Source organism: Belonocnema kinseyi, chromosome 2 (assembly GCF_010883055.1).
Source record: "Belonocnema kinseyi isolate 2016_QV_RU_SX_M_011 chromosome 2, B_treatae_v1, whole genome shotgun sequence".
Taxonomy (NCBI): domain Eukaryota; kingdom Metazoa; phylum Arthropoda; class Insecta; order Hymenoptera; family Cynipidae; genus Belonocnema; species Belonocnema kinseyi.
In genome coordinates, this window is record NC_046658.1 from 40,293,037 (window position 1) to 40,310,367 (window position 17,331).

Consider the following 17,331-nt stretch of genomic DNA (forward strand, 5'->3'; position numbering starts at 1 on the left):
TTTGAAATTATCCGTGCTAATTAAATTGTATACATACTTATAAACACGTAATTTACTAATTTCTAAACTGAGTCACCTCATAATAACTTGTAATGAAATTATAAGTTTTCATGTTTACGTTTCGAAAAACTTTAAACTTTTCAATCCAGTTATATTACTTCCATTATTTCTTTATCATATTACAAATTTAAAAGGTACTTGCCTATACTTTTCCTTCTCAAAATCTGTTCACACATTTTTCAAACAGGTACCAAAAATACTGTTTATATATTTATTTCGTGTATCTTTCGTATGCTGATCAGCAAAAGAACATAACCACTCTAACTTACGTCAATTTGACAAACTTTTTCATTCGCACACTTTTCCATGTACAGGAAGAGGACAACTGCGCACCTGCGCACGAAAATTTAAGATCTTCCTGTATTTTGCCTAACACTTACGGTAATGTTTCTATTGCCAGTTTCAAATGGCTTCCCACTGGCAGTTGGGTCTCCTTATTATTCCTTCGTGCGATTCGGGAAATTGCACTAGCCTTCTGTTATGTTTATCGTCTACAGGAATTACATTCAAATGAATCAGAATACATATTCGAGAAATGCCGGGGTGTAATAATAAAGTAGTGGCGGTTTAATTCGAAATTTGAGTGTGATAAAATCAACCCCCTGAATCGACGTTAGTTCACTACTAAGATTAAATGAAGCGTGGAGAGCAGATGACGCTGGAAGTATTTCCAGCCTATGTTTATATGGCAAGAATAGGAAAGAATATGGTGGAAAATTAATTTGGTCGATGATTTTCGCAATGACAATCGGTTGTCTTTGTTAAAAGTCAAAGTGTACGAATTAAGAAATATGACTAATATTAAAGAGTGACCCAAAATTTCGCCTCTTTTCTCAACCTCATGAATTTGATGCCGAATTGGTTGAAAGAATAGCTTGTCGTGATACTTGAAAATAAAAAAAATTTCAAGTTGAGCATAGCTTTTTTTAAAGAGATAGATAAACGTTTATTTTTCGGCCTGCTGGCCTTAAAAAAATTGACTTGCTAAGACTTCCATTTTTTACATAATTTTCTTAAAACTCCGTCTTACAAAGTACCATCCATCCACACCTTATAACTTAACTACTATTTACAATATTTACATTTCTCTTACATCTACTTCCTCTCCTATTTACAATCTTTCCTTCTCCATTCCTCTTTCTCCTTCCTTCTCTTCGTCTCTATCTTACCCAACACCCCCTTCACCCATGCTACTATCCTTTTGTCACCCCTTTCATGCAACATTACGTCCATGCTTATCCCCCTCCTTTCCACCTCTTCACATTCCTCCAACCAATGCTCCAATTTTGCATCTCCCTTCCCGCACAATTCACACATTCTCTTCTCTCTAGAAAGCAAGAACCTATTATACTTCTCCATGCACCCGCACCTCATTCTCGCTATAAGTTCCTGACTTCCTTGCTCTCCCTTCTTACACAAATATTGCGCTCTCTCCCTTGGCATAATCCACACATAGTTTCCCTTATACCTTGAATCTCTTATTCTCTCCTCTCCTTCTTCCCTCTCTTTCTCCACGCCATTCTTTTGAACCAACTCATATACCTTCCTTCCTCATGCATTCTGCTAACTTCATCAATTTGCAATCCATTCGTTCTAAGATACCTTTCCCTTTCCACCTCCATCTTTGCACCACTATGTCTGTTTTCCTTCTCCCACCAACACTCCCTAACCAATTTACTTCCCCCCTCTTCCAAAAATATCTCATATTTACACGCTCGACTCCCTGTTATAATCCCTAAACTCGTTCTTGCTGTCTCCCTCCTAAAAATATAGTTCGACGTATTCCTTGCCAACCCCAGTATCCACTTTACATACCTCTCCTGTACCCTATTTATCTCCTCACTTCCCTTCCAACTCCACACCTCCACTCCGTAAAATAAGATACTCATCACTAGCGAGTCAAACAATTTCATTCACCTTTCAAAATCATCTCCGCACAATCTATTCCCCAGTCCCCACACCTGCCTCATCACCACATTTGCCCTTCTCACAGGAAGCATAGGTACACAAACTCTTTCACCTCCTGTACCGCTTTTCCCTTCCACTTCCACTCCCCTCCCCCATCTCTCCCACCTCCTTTCATGAACGCCATAACCTTCAACTTGTCCGCATTCAACTCTAACCTATTCTTGTCCAAGTAACGTCTCAACCTCTTCATCATCTCCTTTAAAGCCTCTTCGCTCTTTGCCGACAGTACTATGTCATCTGCATATGCGAGTGACCATATCCTGACTCCTTCTACCCTAACTCCACCTACCACTCCGGCCGCCAGCTTACTTTCCACATCCGCGATCAAAATTGCAAAAAGTGTTAGGCTAAGCGGGCACCCTTACCTCAACCCCCTATCGATCCAGAATCCCTCAGAGATTCCCTCCCCTCCTCTCACCCTATCTTGCGTCTCCTTATATACCTCCCTTACCCTCTCGATCAGGCCCCTCTTGACTCCCCTCTCCTCCATTGCCTCCCACAACCTCCCCCTATTCACTGACGGGAACGCGCTCTTTAGATCTACAAAAAACGCGTACACTTTGGCACCCTTTTTGGTTAATTCTCTATCCACCACGTGTTTCAAGACGTAAATATTGTCAATAATGCTCCTTCTCTCTCTAAAGCCCGCCTGCGTCTCCGACAATATTCCTTTCCCCTCAACATCCTTTCGCAGCCTATCTGCTAACACCATCGCGTATATTTTGTACGCAGTATTCATGAGCGTAATTCCTCTATAATTTTGCTGCCTCTCCCTATTCCCTTTCTTATACAGTGGTATGACCAACCCCTCTCTCCACTCTCTTGGGAATCCCTCCCCCCTCCATACTTTTTTCACTACCCCCTTCAACCTCTGCCTTACCTCTTGTGTGTCAAACAGCAGCCACGCTTCGTTCTCTACCCCGTCAATCCATGCTGCCTTCGATTTTTTCAACTTCCCTATCAGCTTCTCTATCTCCTCGTCGTTCAGCTCCTCTTCATCTACCTCTCTGTTTCTTCTAATCCCTTCATCTCTCTTTCGAGTATCTGACCCCTGAAATGAATCCTTAAAAAAGTTTCTCCATTCGTCGCTCCCTATCTTCTCACTTATCCCCACCCTACGTTTCCTAAACCTATTAATTATCTTCCACACGTCTCCTTCTGTCTTAACACTTCTCAACTTCTCTTCCAGATCTTTTTCTTTTTCCTGCTCTTTCTTCTTACACATCGCCCTAAACTCCTTAACGATTTCTACGTACTCCTCCTTTTTCGCGGTTCCTTCCTTCCACTTCCTGTACTTCCATTTCACCTTTCTCTTCATCATTTTACATTCCCTATCCCACCACGGCTTTACCATTCCTTTCTTCTTTTTCCTAAATGCCTTCTTTTGCACACAACCTTTCACTTTCTCTTGTAGATCCTCCCATATCTCGTCCACGGACTCCCCCTCAAAGCTTACGCTGCCCAATTTCTCCTGATACTTCTCTATCGCCTCTCGTCCATGACACCATCTCCCCTAACGACTCTTCTTCCCCACTCTGCTTTTCGCCAGCCTCCCCCTGTATCTACAAACTCATTGGCTGATCGTCTGATTCCACCCTTCCTTCCACTGCGAATTTCTCTACCTCCTCAAACCCTTGCATATTCATAATCACGTAGTCTATCACCGATACACCCCTCTTACTCACATACGTGTATTCTCCCTCTTCGTCCCCTTTTACCATACCATTCGCCAAACCCATCCTATATCCTCCATCCAGTCTCTTAGAATCCCCTCCTCTTTATTTATTATTTTATCCGTCGATTTTCTTTTAAAGCTCTCTCCTTCCTTGTACAGGCCTCATTTTCACGCCCTCCCCCTCTACCTCTCCATGAACTTCTTCCTCTAATCCATCCCTAACCCCTGTTATAATTCCCTCACTAGCCCTTCCTTTCCTTTTTACTTTGACCGCCTCCTGTAGCCTCCTTCTTTACCCCTGCTACGTTCCAGTACAACACCTTTAACATTCCTCCACCCTGATTTACTCCCACCCCCCTACTTCCCTCGAAACAAATTCCCCTGCACTTCCTTTAACACCTACTTCTCTTCGTCCCATACCCACATTTTCTCGTCTATTTTTATTTTCCGATAACCTACCTTCACTGCTCTCCCTTCGCTCCTCTCCTTTCTAGCCCTGTCATTTAGCATTCTCTGAACCTCCCTTTCCTTCCTCGTCAAATCTTGATCGATAAAAACCTTATTGTCCTTTATCCTATTTTTGTTACACATTACCCCCAATTTTTCTTCCCAGCTCTCCAATTCCACCACCGCGACTTCATTCTCCTTTCTCCCCTCCATCCTAACTTTCCCTACCTTGCCTTTAACCCATCCTATGCTCTGTAGCAGCGCTTCCACCCCGTCCCTTTCTTCCCCTCCCTTGGGCTTCAATCTTCTTATCACTATATTATTTCTCCTATCTGCCTTCTCTTTTCTCTCCATTCTCAACTCCATTGTCCTTATCCTTTCCCTATCCTCTCTCTCCTCCTTTTCATTCCTACGCTCTCCCACTTTCTTTTCTATCATGATCTCCACTTTCTCCCAAATACCTTACTTCTCACCCTCCCCCCTGTCCACTACTTCCATTACCGACATGTCTTCCACCTTATCCAGCCTTTTTTCCGCCCTTTCCTTCCACATCCGAATATATTCTTCCATCTCCTTTATTTTATCCTCTTGTTCCTTCCTTACCGACACCAACTCCCTCTGCAATCCTTCTACTTTTCCCCTCAGCTATTTTACTTCATTTCCCCATCTCTAATCTCTTACCCTCAGGTCCTCCCTCATACTTTCCATCTGCTCCATGGCCCCCCTTACGTCCCCCTTAACCCTCTGATCTCTCCTATCAGCACCCCGATAGCTCGTTTTAAAGGGACTCTCTAGCGCGATTTTCTCCGGACTCTCTTTGCTTTCCCTTTTTCTCTTAAAGAGATCCTCCCCCTCACTTGCACTGGAAGCTCTCTCCTTTGCCTGATCGCTTCTTCCGCTCCGATTCTTCCCCTTCTCTGTCGCGCCACTTGACACCGGGCCACGCACAACTGGCCGTCGTGTCTCTCTGGAAATTTCCTCCCCGTCTACTTCACTGCCAGCACTGCCAGTACTCTCGCTGCCCACCTCCCGCTCGTCCGTCGGTAACTGTAACCTATCCATACACAAAAGTACTCACTGCCGCTCACAGATGTCACTTAAGGCTGCTGACGCTTACCGCCCTAAGATTTCAGTTTCTTTACCCTATTTCACCTCTCACATCCCCTTTAGCTACCCTTTTCTCACCGCGAACATCCCCCATCACTACAAGAACCTCCATTGCCCGCCATAAAGGCCCAAAAACCTAAACACAAAACTACCCCGCTTCCTTGCAAACCTAACCTCACTTTCCCTATTTAGCCAAATCCCCCCCCCCCCCCCCCCCCCCCCCCCCAACTACAATGTAAATTAATTTCTTTGTTCCCAATGTACCCCCCACAACCGTACTCACCTCCTAGACTTCCACCCGCACACTCCACTCACACTTTCCACACAAACTTCGTAAAAACTTCTCACCGCCTGATTTTTTTTGCTGATTCAGAATTATAGAAAATGTTGGCATCATCAATTTGTTTGTTATATATTTCTATTTTTTAACATCTATTAGATTTTACCCAAAAATATTGTACATTTTTTTTAAAAGCTTTTAATTATCTAGAGGCGAGTAGTTCTGAAAGGTAAGACTGGAAAATCTAGATACTAGATTTTTTAATTTTTTATTACTAAGTTTCATTCGTCATGTGGCCGAAATAAAACTTATGCTCACTTTCATATTTCTTCTGCTTTAAAGTATCATCGTGACCTTTTGTTCAAACTAATTTGGAAGCAGATTTACGAGGTCGAGAAAAGAGGCGAAAAAATAGGGTTTTTTGGGTCACTCTTTAGAAATAAAATAAGTAAAATGTGCGGAACGCGGTGTATGGCCCCTGGATGCAAGTCAGGTTATGGCAGATACTCTGAAAAATTAAATTTCTATTACAAGGTAAAAAAAATCTAAAGGCTTGGCAAAAATCCATCATAAGGGAAAATTTTATAATAAAACCCGGAAATGGCGTAGGCAACAGATATTTTTTAAATAACATATTTTGTGGAAGCGAAAAACGTTTGCAGAGAATGGAGTCACTCTTTTCTGGGAATAGCAAGTATAAATATAAAATTATTATATTTAAAATTATTGATTGTTGTTAAATTGTAAGGTAATAATAATATTGATGTTTATGTTAGCAGTTAATGTTTACATATTTTTGTTTGAGCTGTTTGTGAGATATAAAATATAAGTGGTACCGCACGCCACGGCAGTGCCGATTCCACCAGTTTTTTTTTATCTTGATAAAGTGTAAAACTAAATTACATTTAAAAATTTTTAAAGGATTTATTGATCAACATAATAGTTTAATTTAAACAAATAAATGAAGAAGTCATCATGTATAGCTTTTAGCCTAAACTGAAACGAAATCTGTATTTAAAAAATTCTTTTGTTGAAGTAAACACTGTAGTTACTAAAAAAATATAGAACATTTCCCTTAATCTGTAATAATATTGTAATTTAAAAAGTAGTATAAATATTAAAAATGAAATAAGAACTATGTATTTTAATAAAAAATGTCGAACATTTCCTCTTAAACTGTAACGAGATCCTAATTTGAAAAATTGTATAAGTATTAGAAATTAAATAAGAACAAGGTATTTTAATAAAAATATCGAACATATTTTCTTAAAATGGAACCATATCTTTATTATCAAAAGTTCTTTCATACAATTAGAAATAAAAACAATTAAATGAGAACTATGTTATTTAATAAAAAATATGGATTATTTTATCTTAAACTAGAACGATATCTTTACTTCACAAAATGATAGCAGAAATATAAAAAATGAAATAAGAACTATGTATTTTAATATAAAATATTGAAGATTTTATCTTAAAATTTAACGATAGCTTTATTTTAAAAAAATGGTAGAAATATAAAAAATTACATAGGAACTATATATTTTAATAAAAACTATATATTTTTGTAAAAAATATCGAACATCTTAAACTAGAACGATATCTTTATTTAGAAAAATTCTTTCGAGCAAATATAAAAAATTAATGAAAAATATACCTTCCTCGATTTTTCTGTTTAAATTAAACTATTATTTTAATTAATTTATAATTTTGTAATTCTATCATTAACGGCTTCATTTCAAATAAAACATTTAAATATCCCTGTGCTGAACCCAGCTGTGACGTTCTTGTGTACGCCATCAAGAACTATTTATCGCTTAGAATGAGAGAGTTCGCTAAAGAAATAAAAATTTAAGCTAATAGGTGAAATGTTATTTTAAAAAAACGCAGCCGATTCGCTGAGGTTTAAGCGGCTTAAAGTTTTAAGAAGTGTAAATACATTTATTATAGTTTACGAAGTTTTTTGAAATTAATCATTTTTTATTTTTGTAGGGTTACTGTCGTTAATAAATTGCTTATTTTTACCAGCATATGACATTACTCTTATTTAAACTTTCTTACCCATTAAATCAATTCCTTACCCCAATATAAAATTAGAAAAAAAGATTCTAATGATTTTTAAAAATTAAAATTGCTTTAATATTTAGAAAAGATATGAAATTTCAATTGTGTGATGCATAATACAAATTTTTATTACGAGTAATATCAAGTAAGTAAGTTCATTTCTAACTAATTTAGCCTATGCTTTCCATGTAAAAACAGGCTGGAAAGACTCCCAGCGACATCTGCACTCCTCGTTTCCCTTGACCGTACTAGTGAACTAGTGAACAAATTTTAAAATTTTTCAAATGTATTAATTTATTTCAAACAAAGAAAAATGCTTTATACAACAAAAGAAAAGATTTTTTAAACCAAGAAAAAAAAGAATTTCCAACAAATAAAGATTTTTCACTCAAAAACTAAACAACAAAAAAACGCGAATTTTTAACTAAGAAATATCAATCTTAAAAATATGGAAAAGTTACATTTTCTGTTAAAAAATGAATTCTAAACCAAAAAAAAAAAAAAGAAGTATTTTCTACTAAACAGTTAATATAAATCTTTAACAAAAAAAGTGATTTCTTAACAAAGCCATTCAACCAAATGTTTTAAACAAATTAGTTGAATTAAGAAGCAAAGAAGAACGATTTTTAACCAAAAAGTTGCATTTTCATTAAAAAATGAAATTTCTTTGATAACAGATGAAGTTTTAAATCAAAAAGATAAATTTCCAAAAAAAAAAAAAAGAGTTGAATTTTCAACCGAAAAGTTATTAACGAAAAAATTCAATTTTCTATTAATTAAAATTAATTCTGAGATTCTCATAAATTCTCAAGGAATTTATTTCTTGGTTATATTCTCGGTAACATACTCATTCTCGTTATCGTTCTCAAAGTAATATAACCGACCCAGAACTCTAGAACATCCCCTAACACGAGAGCCCCCGGACCTGTGTATACGACCGTGTTCATGAAAAGACCAAAACACGACTGTCAAGTGAATACCTACGAATGCAAATATTCATTTCAAACACTTTTTTAAAATTGTTTGCACTGCTCCAAATTATGCGAATAAAAAAAAGTACCCAAATAACTTTTTTAAGTTCACTTTAAACAAACAATTTAAATAATTTAATTTTTTATACGCGAAGCCAAGAGAGGTCCCATTCAAAAGACATCAACGTTGATTCTGCAGTCGTCGCCTTGCGCGCTGACAGTAATTTCTAAATTTTAATTTGGAGTTTGCACATAGTCAATAGCTACAATAAACATTACGTTTTGGAACAAATCCTTTTAACACGACAGGCCTCACAGTCCCTATGAGATAAAATACAGAGACCAAAGGGTAATTTTTATCAGTCTCATATCATAGGATACTTTTTCGCACGCAAATGGTAACATATTCAGGATAAATTCATAAGACTTCAAAATCTTTAAGGTAAATTTTAAAGATAAATTGCAAAAATTTAAACTCAAAAAAATTCCATTGATTTCTGTAAAATTGAAATTAATTTAGAGGAATTTACGATAAACGAGAAAAATTCGATGAAATTCATAAAAATTCAAAGTGGATTTAAAAAATTCAAATGCATTGAAAACAATTTAAAAATATTAAGAAACTTCATTGAATTCAGTAACTTTAAAATGAGCTTAGAAAAATTCAAGAGAATTCAAAAATTTTTATAAAATGCCTATGAATTCAAGATGAAGTTAAGCGAATTTAGAATCAATTAAATAAACATTTTTTAATTTTGAAAAATCCCATTGAATTGAATAAAATGGAATAAATTTAGAAGAATTCATATAAAATAAAAACGTCGAGAGAATTCGAAATAATTTAAAAGAATTCAGAGTGAATTCCTACAAAAAATCAAATCTCTTCAAATCTTCGAAACTAGGGTGCGCGTCTGTCGAATCTCACGCTTCACGCTCGGATATTTATTATTATTTATTATTATTTATTTATTTTTTACGAATAAAACAAATAGTACGTATCCTATCACGAAGCGATTCTTAACGCAATTGTAGATCTTTTTGAGATAACAATTTTTGTTAATTCGCCTTTTTTCGTATCTTTTATGGTTTGACCACAAAATGGAATTTTTCATTTTTCATTATTTTTTGTACAATCAAAATTGGAATTTTCAATTTTCCAAGAAAATCCAACAATTTGTTATGACAGTCTTGTAGGGATTTTAAAAAGCAATGTTTTTCTTCTCTTAACTTTTTTTCGTATCGTGCGTTGTTTGGCTGAAAATTTTGAATTTTGGTTGATTTAAAAAATTTTGAAAATGCTCTAACTCTGATTATTTTCTTTTTATCGAAAAAAGTTATTAGGATATATTGTTTGTCCATTTTAATACTATAAATATCGGTACATAGAATTGTCAAATTAAAGAAAAAAGTGGTCTCAAAAATTTTGTAAATACGCTCACTTTTAATTTTTTTTTATTAAAAATGGCTCGTTAACGAACTTGTCCTGTTTTTTAGGACCTAAAAAAGGTGTATCAAAGATAGATTTGATCCGTTCATTTTTTCGAGAGTTATCGTGTTTACGGACGAATGGCTGGATGGGCGGACAGACAGACACCATCGTATATCCTGATTTTCGGATTCAAAGGGTCTTGAAACGAGGAGATCCGTTGAAAAACTATGATGTCAAATTTCGGACAATTTTAATACTTTCTCAATTATGAATGATGAGAATGTGAAAAAGTGAATATTAACTACAAAACAATTCAAGTTACATTCAAAAGAATTGGAACAATTTTAAAAAACGAAAAAATTTGAATGATTACAAGACATTTTCTATGAATTTAGATAATAGAAATGAAAAGAATTAGATTCTATTCATACAAAATTAAGCTAAATTTTATAAAGAAATCAAGTGAATTGAAAAAATAAAAAAATATGAAAAAATTAATTGAATTGAGTAGAATTTAGTGAATTTAGAAGAATTCAAACGAATATTAAAAGAATTCCAGATAAATTAATAAGAATTCAGCACAAATTTCAAATGAATTGCAAAAAATATTCCTTTGATATATTATGAAATCCCTTGAAGCTTTTTATATCTCTTGAAAATTCCTAAGGGAATCTTTTAAAATATCCTCAATTTCTTTAAAATCCACTAAAATATTATTAAATCCCGTGAAAATCTATGAAACTGGCGACATTTTCTGAAATCCTGGAAAATTTATTAAAGTACTTTGATACAAAAAAATCGCGTGAAATCTTTTAAAACCTTGTAAGTCCTGCAAAATTGTTCCATATCTTCCGAAATTTTAGGAAATTATTTACCCTAAAATATTTGAAACCCTTTCCAATCTCTTCAAATAAAAAAAAAATTAAAAATTCATTGAAATCTTTTAGGATTCCCTAAAATATGTCAAATTCCTTTGAAATCCTATAAAATCCACTAAAGTATTATAAAATCCCGTGAAATTTTATTGTGATATTTCCTGAAAACCTCAAAAATGTATTAAAATACCGTGACAATTTTAAAATCCCTTAAAATCATTCAAATCTTCGGAACTCTTATAAAATCATATGAAATCTTTTAAAATATCTTAAAACATTATAGGTCTGGTAAAATCGTTCCATATCTTCCGAAAATCTAAGAAATGCATTATCCTCAAATATTTTTTCAATGCTTTCCAGTCATTTCGAATAAAATTAACAAAAATTGCATGCCTCGACACTCAAACCGGCGATCTCAAGTGGATGAGTTCAAAGACTGACCAATGAGCTACGGGACTCATTAAGATTATATTTACAACGGATCTTATATACCCAGCGAGTTGGTTATAACTTAAGAATTCGATTGAATAGGCCTATGCCATGGTTTATGTCATGGCTTGTTGATTGAATCAAAAGGCCAAAAACAAAGAAGAAGACAAAGAAGAAGAATAGGCCAGTCTTAAATGAATTCGCGCGGACGAATTAAGGCGAATTTGAGCTTGACTTGAAATCTCTATATTACTTTTCACAAATTTAAAGGAATTCATAACCAGCACCAATTTGAGATTGTGGAAAAGTAATTTTCACGGTGGCTCCTAGCGAATTCTTCTGCAATCGCCCCAATTAGTTTCTTTTTGTGGGGTTTGAAATCAATTAAAATGAAAGAAATTAAGTAATAATTTCTTGGAATCTTTTAAAATTCACTAAAATATTTTAAATCCTTTAAAAGCCCATATAACTACTCAAATCAATAAAAAATTACTTGGAATCTTTCAAAATAACCTAAAATAACGTAAACTATTTTTAAAACCTTACGAAATATCACACTTCCATTTCATGTTCCAAGGTTTCATAGAAACGAGCCAAGTTTGTTAGGGATTTAAGAAGAGTGTCTACGAAATAAAACCATACTAAAAACTTTCATTTCCAACCCACCCACACCGCCACAAATGACCCAAAAATGAAAAACTACATTTTTACAAATAAAATTAAATTATAACAAATTAACAAATAATAACAAATTAAATTATTTTAAACATTATTTATTCCCAAAAATGTAAAAAAATAATCGTATTTTCTGATTGAAATGTAATTGTTTGTCATTGTTTGGAGTAGTAAATTATTCTAAAAACATTATGTAATTATTTAAATAATTATTTATTGTCTATTTTCAAAATTTCTCAAATTTGAGCCAGAGATATCAACTTTCTTTTCAAAATACTATCATGTGCTACGTTTTGTTGAATAATTACATAATTTTGATATATTTCTTTAAATGTTTAATAAATTGAGATTTGTTTAAACAATCTATATTTGATCAAGAATTTTTTTTCAATAACTAAAAAATGAAATAAAATAGAACACATAACATTATGTTTCTGACTGTATAGTGTATAGAAAGAATACACTTACCGCTTTTTAATTGTTTAAACAAATATAATATGTTTAAATAATGATTTTTCCAAAAATACTTTGAAAATCTTATTTTAAATTTTTTTAATTTATCTGCTATATCATCAGAGATTGTACCTTACCGACAATGGAGTGAAGATGGAGTAGGATCTTTTTCTCAAGAAATAATTTTAATTTGAAAATCTTAATTAATTCTATGTCTTCTATTTTATTTGTTTTAGTTATCGAAAAAAACAGCTTGAGCAAATAAAAATTGTTTAAACAAGTATAAATTTAAGAAATGTATCAAAATTAAGTAATTATTCAACAAAACGTAGAACAGCATACCAATTTGAAAAAAGTGGACATTTCTGACTCAATTTTTAGAAATTTTTAAAATAAACAATAATTAATTGTTTAAATAATTACATAATGTTTTTAGAAAAATTTACTACTCCAAAAAATGACAAAGTATATAAGTATATAAATTCGTTAAAAAGTTATGGTAAATATTCAAATTGCTCATTAGTAGTTATTTGTAGGAAAAAGGCGACGGAAATTGCTAAAAAGTAACAGTAATACATACAAATGTACTTTTTTTATTTATGGATCAAATTTGGGCCCGGTGGCACGTGTTAATATTCGAATTTCGAAAAACAAAGTCACACACATGAACACACACACACACACACACACATATATATATATATATATATTATATATATATTTTTTTATTCCTCTAGAATCAAATACGCATTGAGGTTTCTGAAGAGTCACAGAACTGCGCTATGCCACGCAGTAACCGCGTCGCTTCGTCATGTACAACCTTACGTTTTATTTCTTTTCACATTGACCACTCGCAGTCCCAAGCTAAAACTGTCATGACTTGTGGAGCACATATATGGCTTCTCATGAAAAAAATTTTTTTGAATCGGAGGACACGCATTTTCAAAAACGTCCAGCCGTCCGCAAACACGATGACTCTCGAAAAAATTAACGGATCAAATCTATCTTTGGCACACCTTGTTTAGGTCCTAAAAGAAAGGATAAGTTCCTTAAAGAGCCACTTTTGATAAAAATTAAAAAAGTGAGCAGATTTTGAAAATTTTTGAGACCACTTTTTTTTAATTTGAAAGTTCTATGTATGGATATTTATAGTATTAAAATGGACAAACAATTTGTCCTACTAACCTTTTTCGATAAACAGAATATTCTCAGAGTTAGAGCATTTTCAAAAATTTTTAAATCAACCGAAATTCAACATTTTACGCCAAACAACGCACGATATGAAAAAAAGTCAGGAGAAGAAAAAAATTGCTTTTTAAAATCTCCACAAGACTGCCATAACAAATTTTTGGAATTTCTTGGAAAGTCGAAAACTCTAATTTGGATTGCACAAAAAATAATGAAAAATCAAAAATTCCATTTTGTCGTCAAATTATGTAGGATACGAAAAAAGGTGAAATAACAAAAATTGTTATCCTAAAGATCTACAATTTCATTAAGAATCACTTCGTGATAGGACGCATACTTTTTGTTTTATTTGTGAAAAATAAAATTTAAAAAAAAATTAAAAATTTGTGGAAAAACGAGTTACAAACAAAAAAAAATTAAAGAAAACCGGTTTATAAATGTATGTCGAAAATCGAGTGCGCAGCGCGAGGATAAGAATGTGTACCTCAAATGTCAATTCAAACCACTCAAATCACTTGAGGGATTACTTCCCGTTTTCAAAACATTCTCAGTCAGTTTTAAATCCAGTGGCCACGCAGACCATGATTAATAATAAATATTCCAAACATGTTACCTGTCTACGAGGCCGCTACTTTCCAACCGCCTGTATTCAATTTTTATGTTGGACAAACTGTCGTTTGGATTTAGGTGCATGTTGAAATCTTGAGCATTTGCAGTGATATTAGGATTCCATAGCCATTTCAATTTAGTGGCTTCATCATCTGTAATACTAGGTGCTCGACACTTCAGAGTTATTGAATCACCAGCAAAAACAACTTGATTTTGATTTGGAAGCACTTCTAATGCAGGAATTTGTGTTGTCCACTGACAACGCAAGCCTTCCGCAAGCCTCAACTTTTTGATTGCCTGATCTTTAAGATTTGATGGCGAGACACATTTTGGTGGAGGACTGAAACAAAATCATGAAGCTCTAATGCTTATAATGACGATTTAAAAAATATAAATATTAATCAGGTTATATAAATTACTTTAATTTTAAAGAGCAGTTATGAATCCAACTGCTAAACCAATAAAGATCGCAATCACAATTCCATGGATTGTCAGAAACGTCCCTGTAAATAATAACATAAGAGGTTCACTCATCTTATACGAATCCAGAGTTTATGCTTTCAGATGATTTACTTACAGCTGCTTCAAAGATTTAAGCCTGTGAAAAGTTCCTTCTTTTAAAGTTTTCAAATAATTGTCGTTTAGTTTTCTATAAAACATTATTCAAACATATTATTAAAGTGTTTCAAATATTCTTATCTTTGTGCATAATATTCGAAACTTGTTTCAGGAGTTCTTGTGCAAGTATTGAAGATTACAATTAAAGATACACTTACAAGCGCTCTAAAGCCACCAAATTATGAAGCAAAGTTTGACCCAATTTGCTCAGCTGATTGGCAGATAAATCACTAATAAAAAGAACAGAAATACATAAACAAATAAATAATTTTGATTTAAATTAACTCATTATTTCATTCTTATCACTCACAGACGTTTTAGGTGCGTCAGTTGTTTGAAGGCATGCGAGGCTATTGTCGTAATTAGATTACGACTCAAGTCTCTGAAATGGTAAAATATACACAATATTTACATGCTTAGAAATATATTTTATAAAATTATAATAATTTTAAAATACATACAGCCTTTCCAAGTTTTCAAGACCATTAAATGATCCTTCGCTCAAGGTAGTGACTTTGTTAGATGAAAGATTTAATCGCTTCAAATTGGTCAAGTTTCTGAACACACTTGGCTCTATCATGTAAATTTCATTTTTGCTCATATCCCTAAAAAAAAGAGTCGTTTTATTAAGAAAATTCAAATTTACTGATTCAATTAAATCTTAAAAGAATAATGATGTATTTATATAACTTACAGTTGAAAGATCTCAACACTAATAGTATCGATAGCAACCTGTTTTATTTCTTGCAAGTTATCACTGCATATTAGTTTCAACCACTCTGCTTGTGGACCTACACGTTTGCAAATGCAATGCTGAAGACATGGCTCAATGGAAACCAATCCTTGGACTACAATTAAGATTAAAATGACCGCAATCATGATTGTTAATGTTTGGCCCTTTACCTTGAAAAAAGGACAAACTAAGAGTTATTTACACACACAGTATAATTTTATTAGCTTTCAATTTTTAACCCACTGTGTTTAGTTACATATTAAATTAATCTTGTAGTTGAGATTCCGCCACTGAATGTTATTTGAACGTATAGTTCTTATTACTTCACATATTGAAGTTATAACAGTGTTTCACGATTACTCAGACATTTCAATTATGGAAACGAAGGTAACTGCAACTTTTAGTTTAAAACATCAAATAATTAATTGAAAGATATTTTTTAAATGAATTTAGTTCTAAACAAAGAGCCTAGGCACACCAATGACATTTGGTATACGATCACTGAATTTCGGTGAACCTACCCCCTTTTTCCTTTCCATTTTTCCTGGACTCTTTTGGTCACAGTTTGTCCATTGCATTTTGAAAAATATCTAAATTATACTTTTCATTTCAGAATTAATCTTACTACATTTTTAAAAAGTTGACTCAAAGCATAGAAATTACACATCAAATATTCGTTAATGTTAGATAAGTAATCGACACAAAAAATTGTTTCTGACAAATTAGCAATTAAAATAACAATGGAAAAATTGATAATAATCGCAGGTAATAAAACTTACTGTAGTTCATTAATGAGAATTTTATAAAGCAAAAATAGTTCTTAATAATTAGAAACAACTTTAATTCAAGCACTAAATTGAAAAACCGAAATAACTGTTTCAAAATTCATGAGAAAATAAACTATAAATGATATGGGGAATCTATTACGGAAATAAGAGATTATTCAATAAACACAGGAATGTAAACATTTGCATTCCACGCAGGAACAACTGAAAAAAACACTCACCATTTAGTTTTAATAACTATCAATTTGCAATATCCATAAATAGCAAGTTAAAAATGACCACAAAAGGAACAAAAATAAAGCGAAAACCCGCACTTTGACAGAATTATTGATGCTTGGAAATCTTGTGTACAGTGTTCCTTTCCAGCTTAGTCTTTATATTATTGAAAATAACTAAAGAAATACTTCTGAAATATAAAAGAAATAATTTACTTACGGCCAAGATAAGTGTTACGTATCTCTCACATCGTTTTAAAAAGGAATTTGTGTGATAAACGCGTTTAATTCATCCGAGACATCTTAAATTGGATATTCACCATTTACATTTTATGTCTATCACTCTCCTCCTCACCGTCTCTTTCTTCCGGTGTAAACTCGTAAAGGCGACTTCACATGTTTATCTAGTACTAGCAGAAATGAGGCAAAGATATTATAAACGTAGATGCGGTACGAGGCGTCGGAGTGGGGAATTTAATATATATATAGGACATCACATTTTCTGCCCTATCGAGGTGCTGCCCTCATCGTACTACGAATTCGAATTCTTGTTTCCTCATTTTTCGTAAAATATGACGGTAAAGCAGTAGAAAGATTTTTTGAGGTTAGAAAAGTTTAGCATGTGTGTATCTCTGAATTTTTTCAGATCTGAAGCTTGATCCAGGTTTTCGATAGTCTTTTTTTTAATTATGAAAAAAATGTTCTCGAAAAATCATATTTTTAATTTTTAAAAAAGTATTATAGAAAGAC

The 17,331-nt window shown here is 33.2% G+C and overlaps 1 protein-coding gene across 1 annotated transcript in view; it reads right to left on the bottom strand.

The window, feature by feature from the left end:
- LOC117167111 (adhesion G protein-coupled receptor A3) overlaps positions 1–16,932 on the bottom strand; it is a 51,611-nt gene extending 34,679 nt beyond the window's left edge. Inside the window, exons 1-8 of the mRNA XM_033351767.1 lie at positions 16,802–16,932; positions 15,543–15,751; positions 15,310–15,453; positions 15,159–15,230; positions 15,007–15,078; positions 14,808–14,879; positions 14,650–14,733; positions 14,235–14,570 (exon numbers count right to left, since the gene is read on the bottom strand). Of these exons, the coding sequence (XP_033207658.1) occupies positions 14,235–14,570; positions 14,650–14,733; positions 14,808–14,879; positions 15,007–15,078; positions 15,159–15,230; positions 15,310–15,453; positions 15,543–15,727 (965 nt within the window). The 5' untranslated portion in view covers positions 15,728–15,751; positions 16,802–16,932. The remainder of the gene's footprint in view (positions 1–14,234; positions 14,571–14,649; positions 14,734–14,807; positions 14,880–15,006; positions 15,079–15,158; positions 15,231–15,309; positions 15,454–15,542; positions 15,752–16,801) is intronic.
- Between the last annotated feature and the right edge of the window lie 399 nt (positions 16,933–17,331).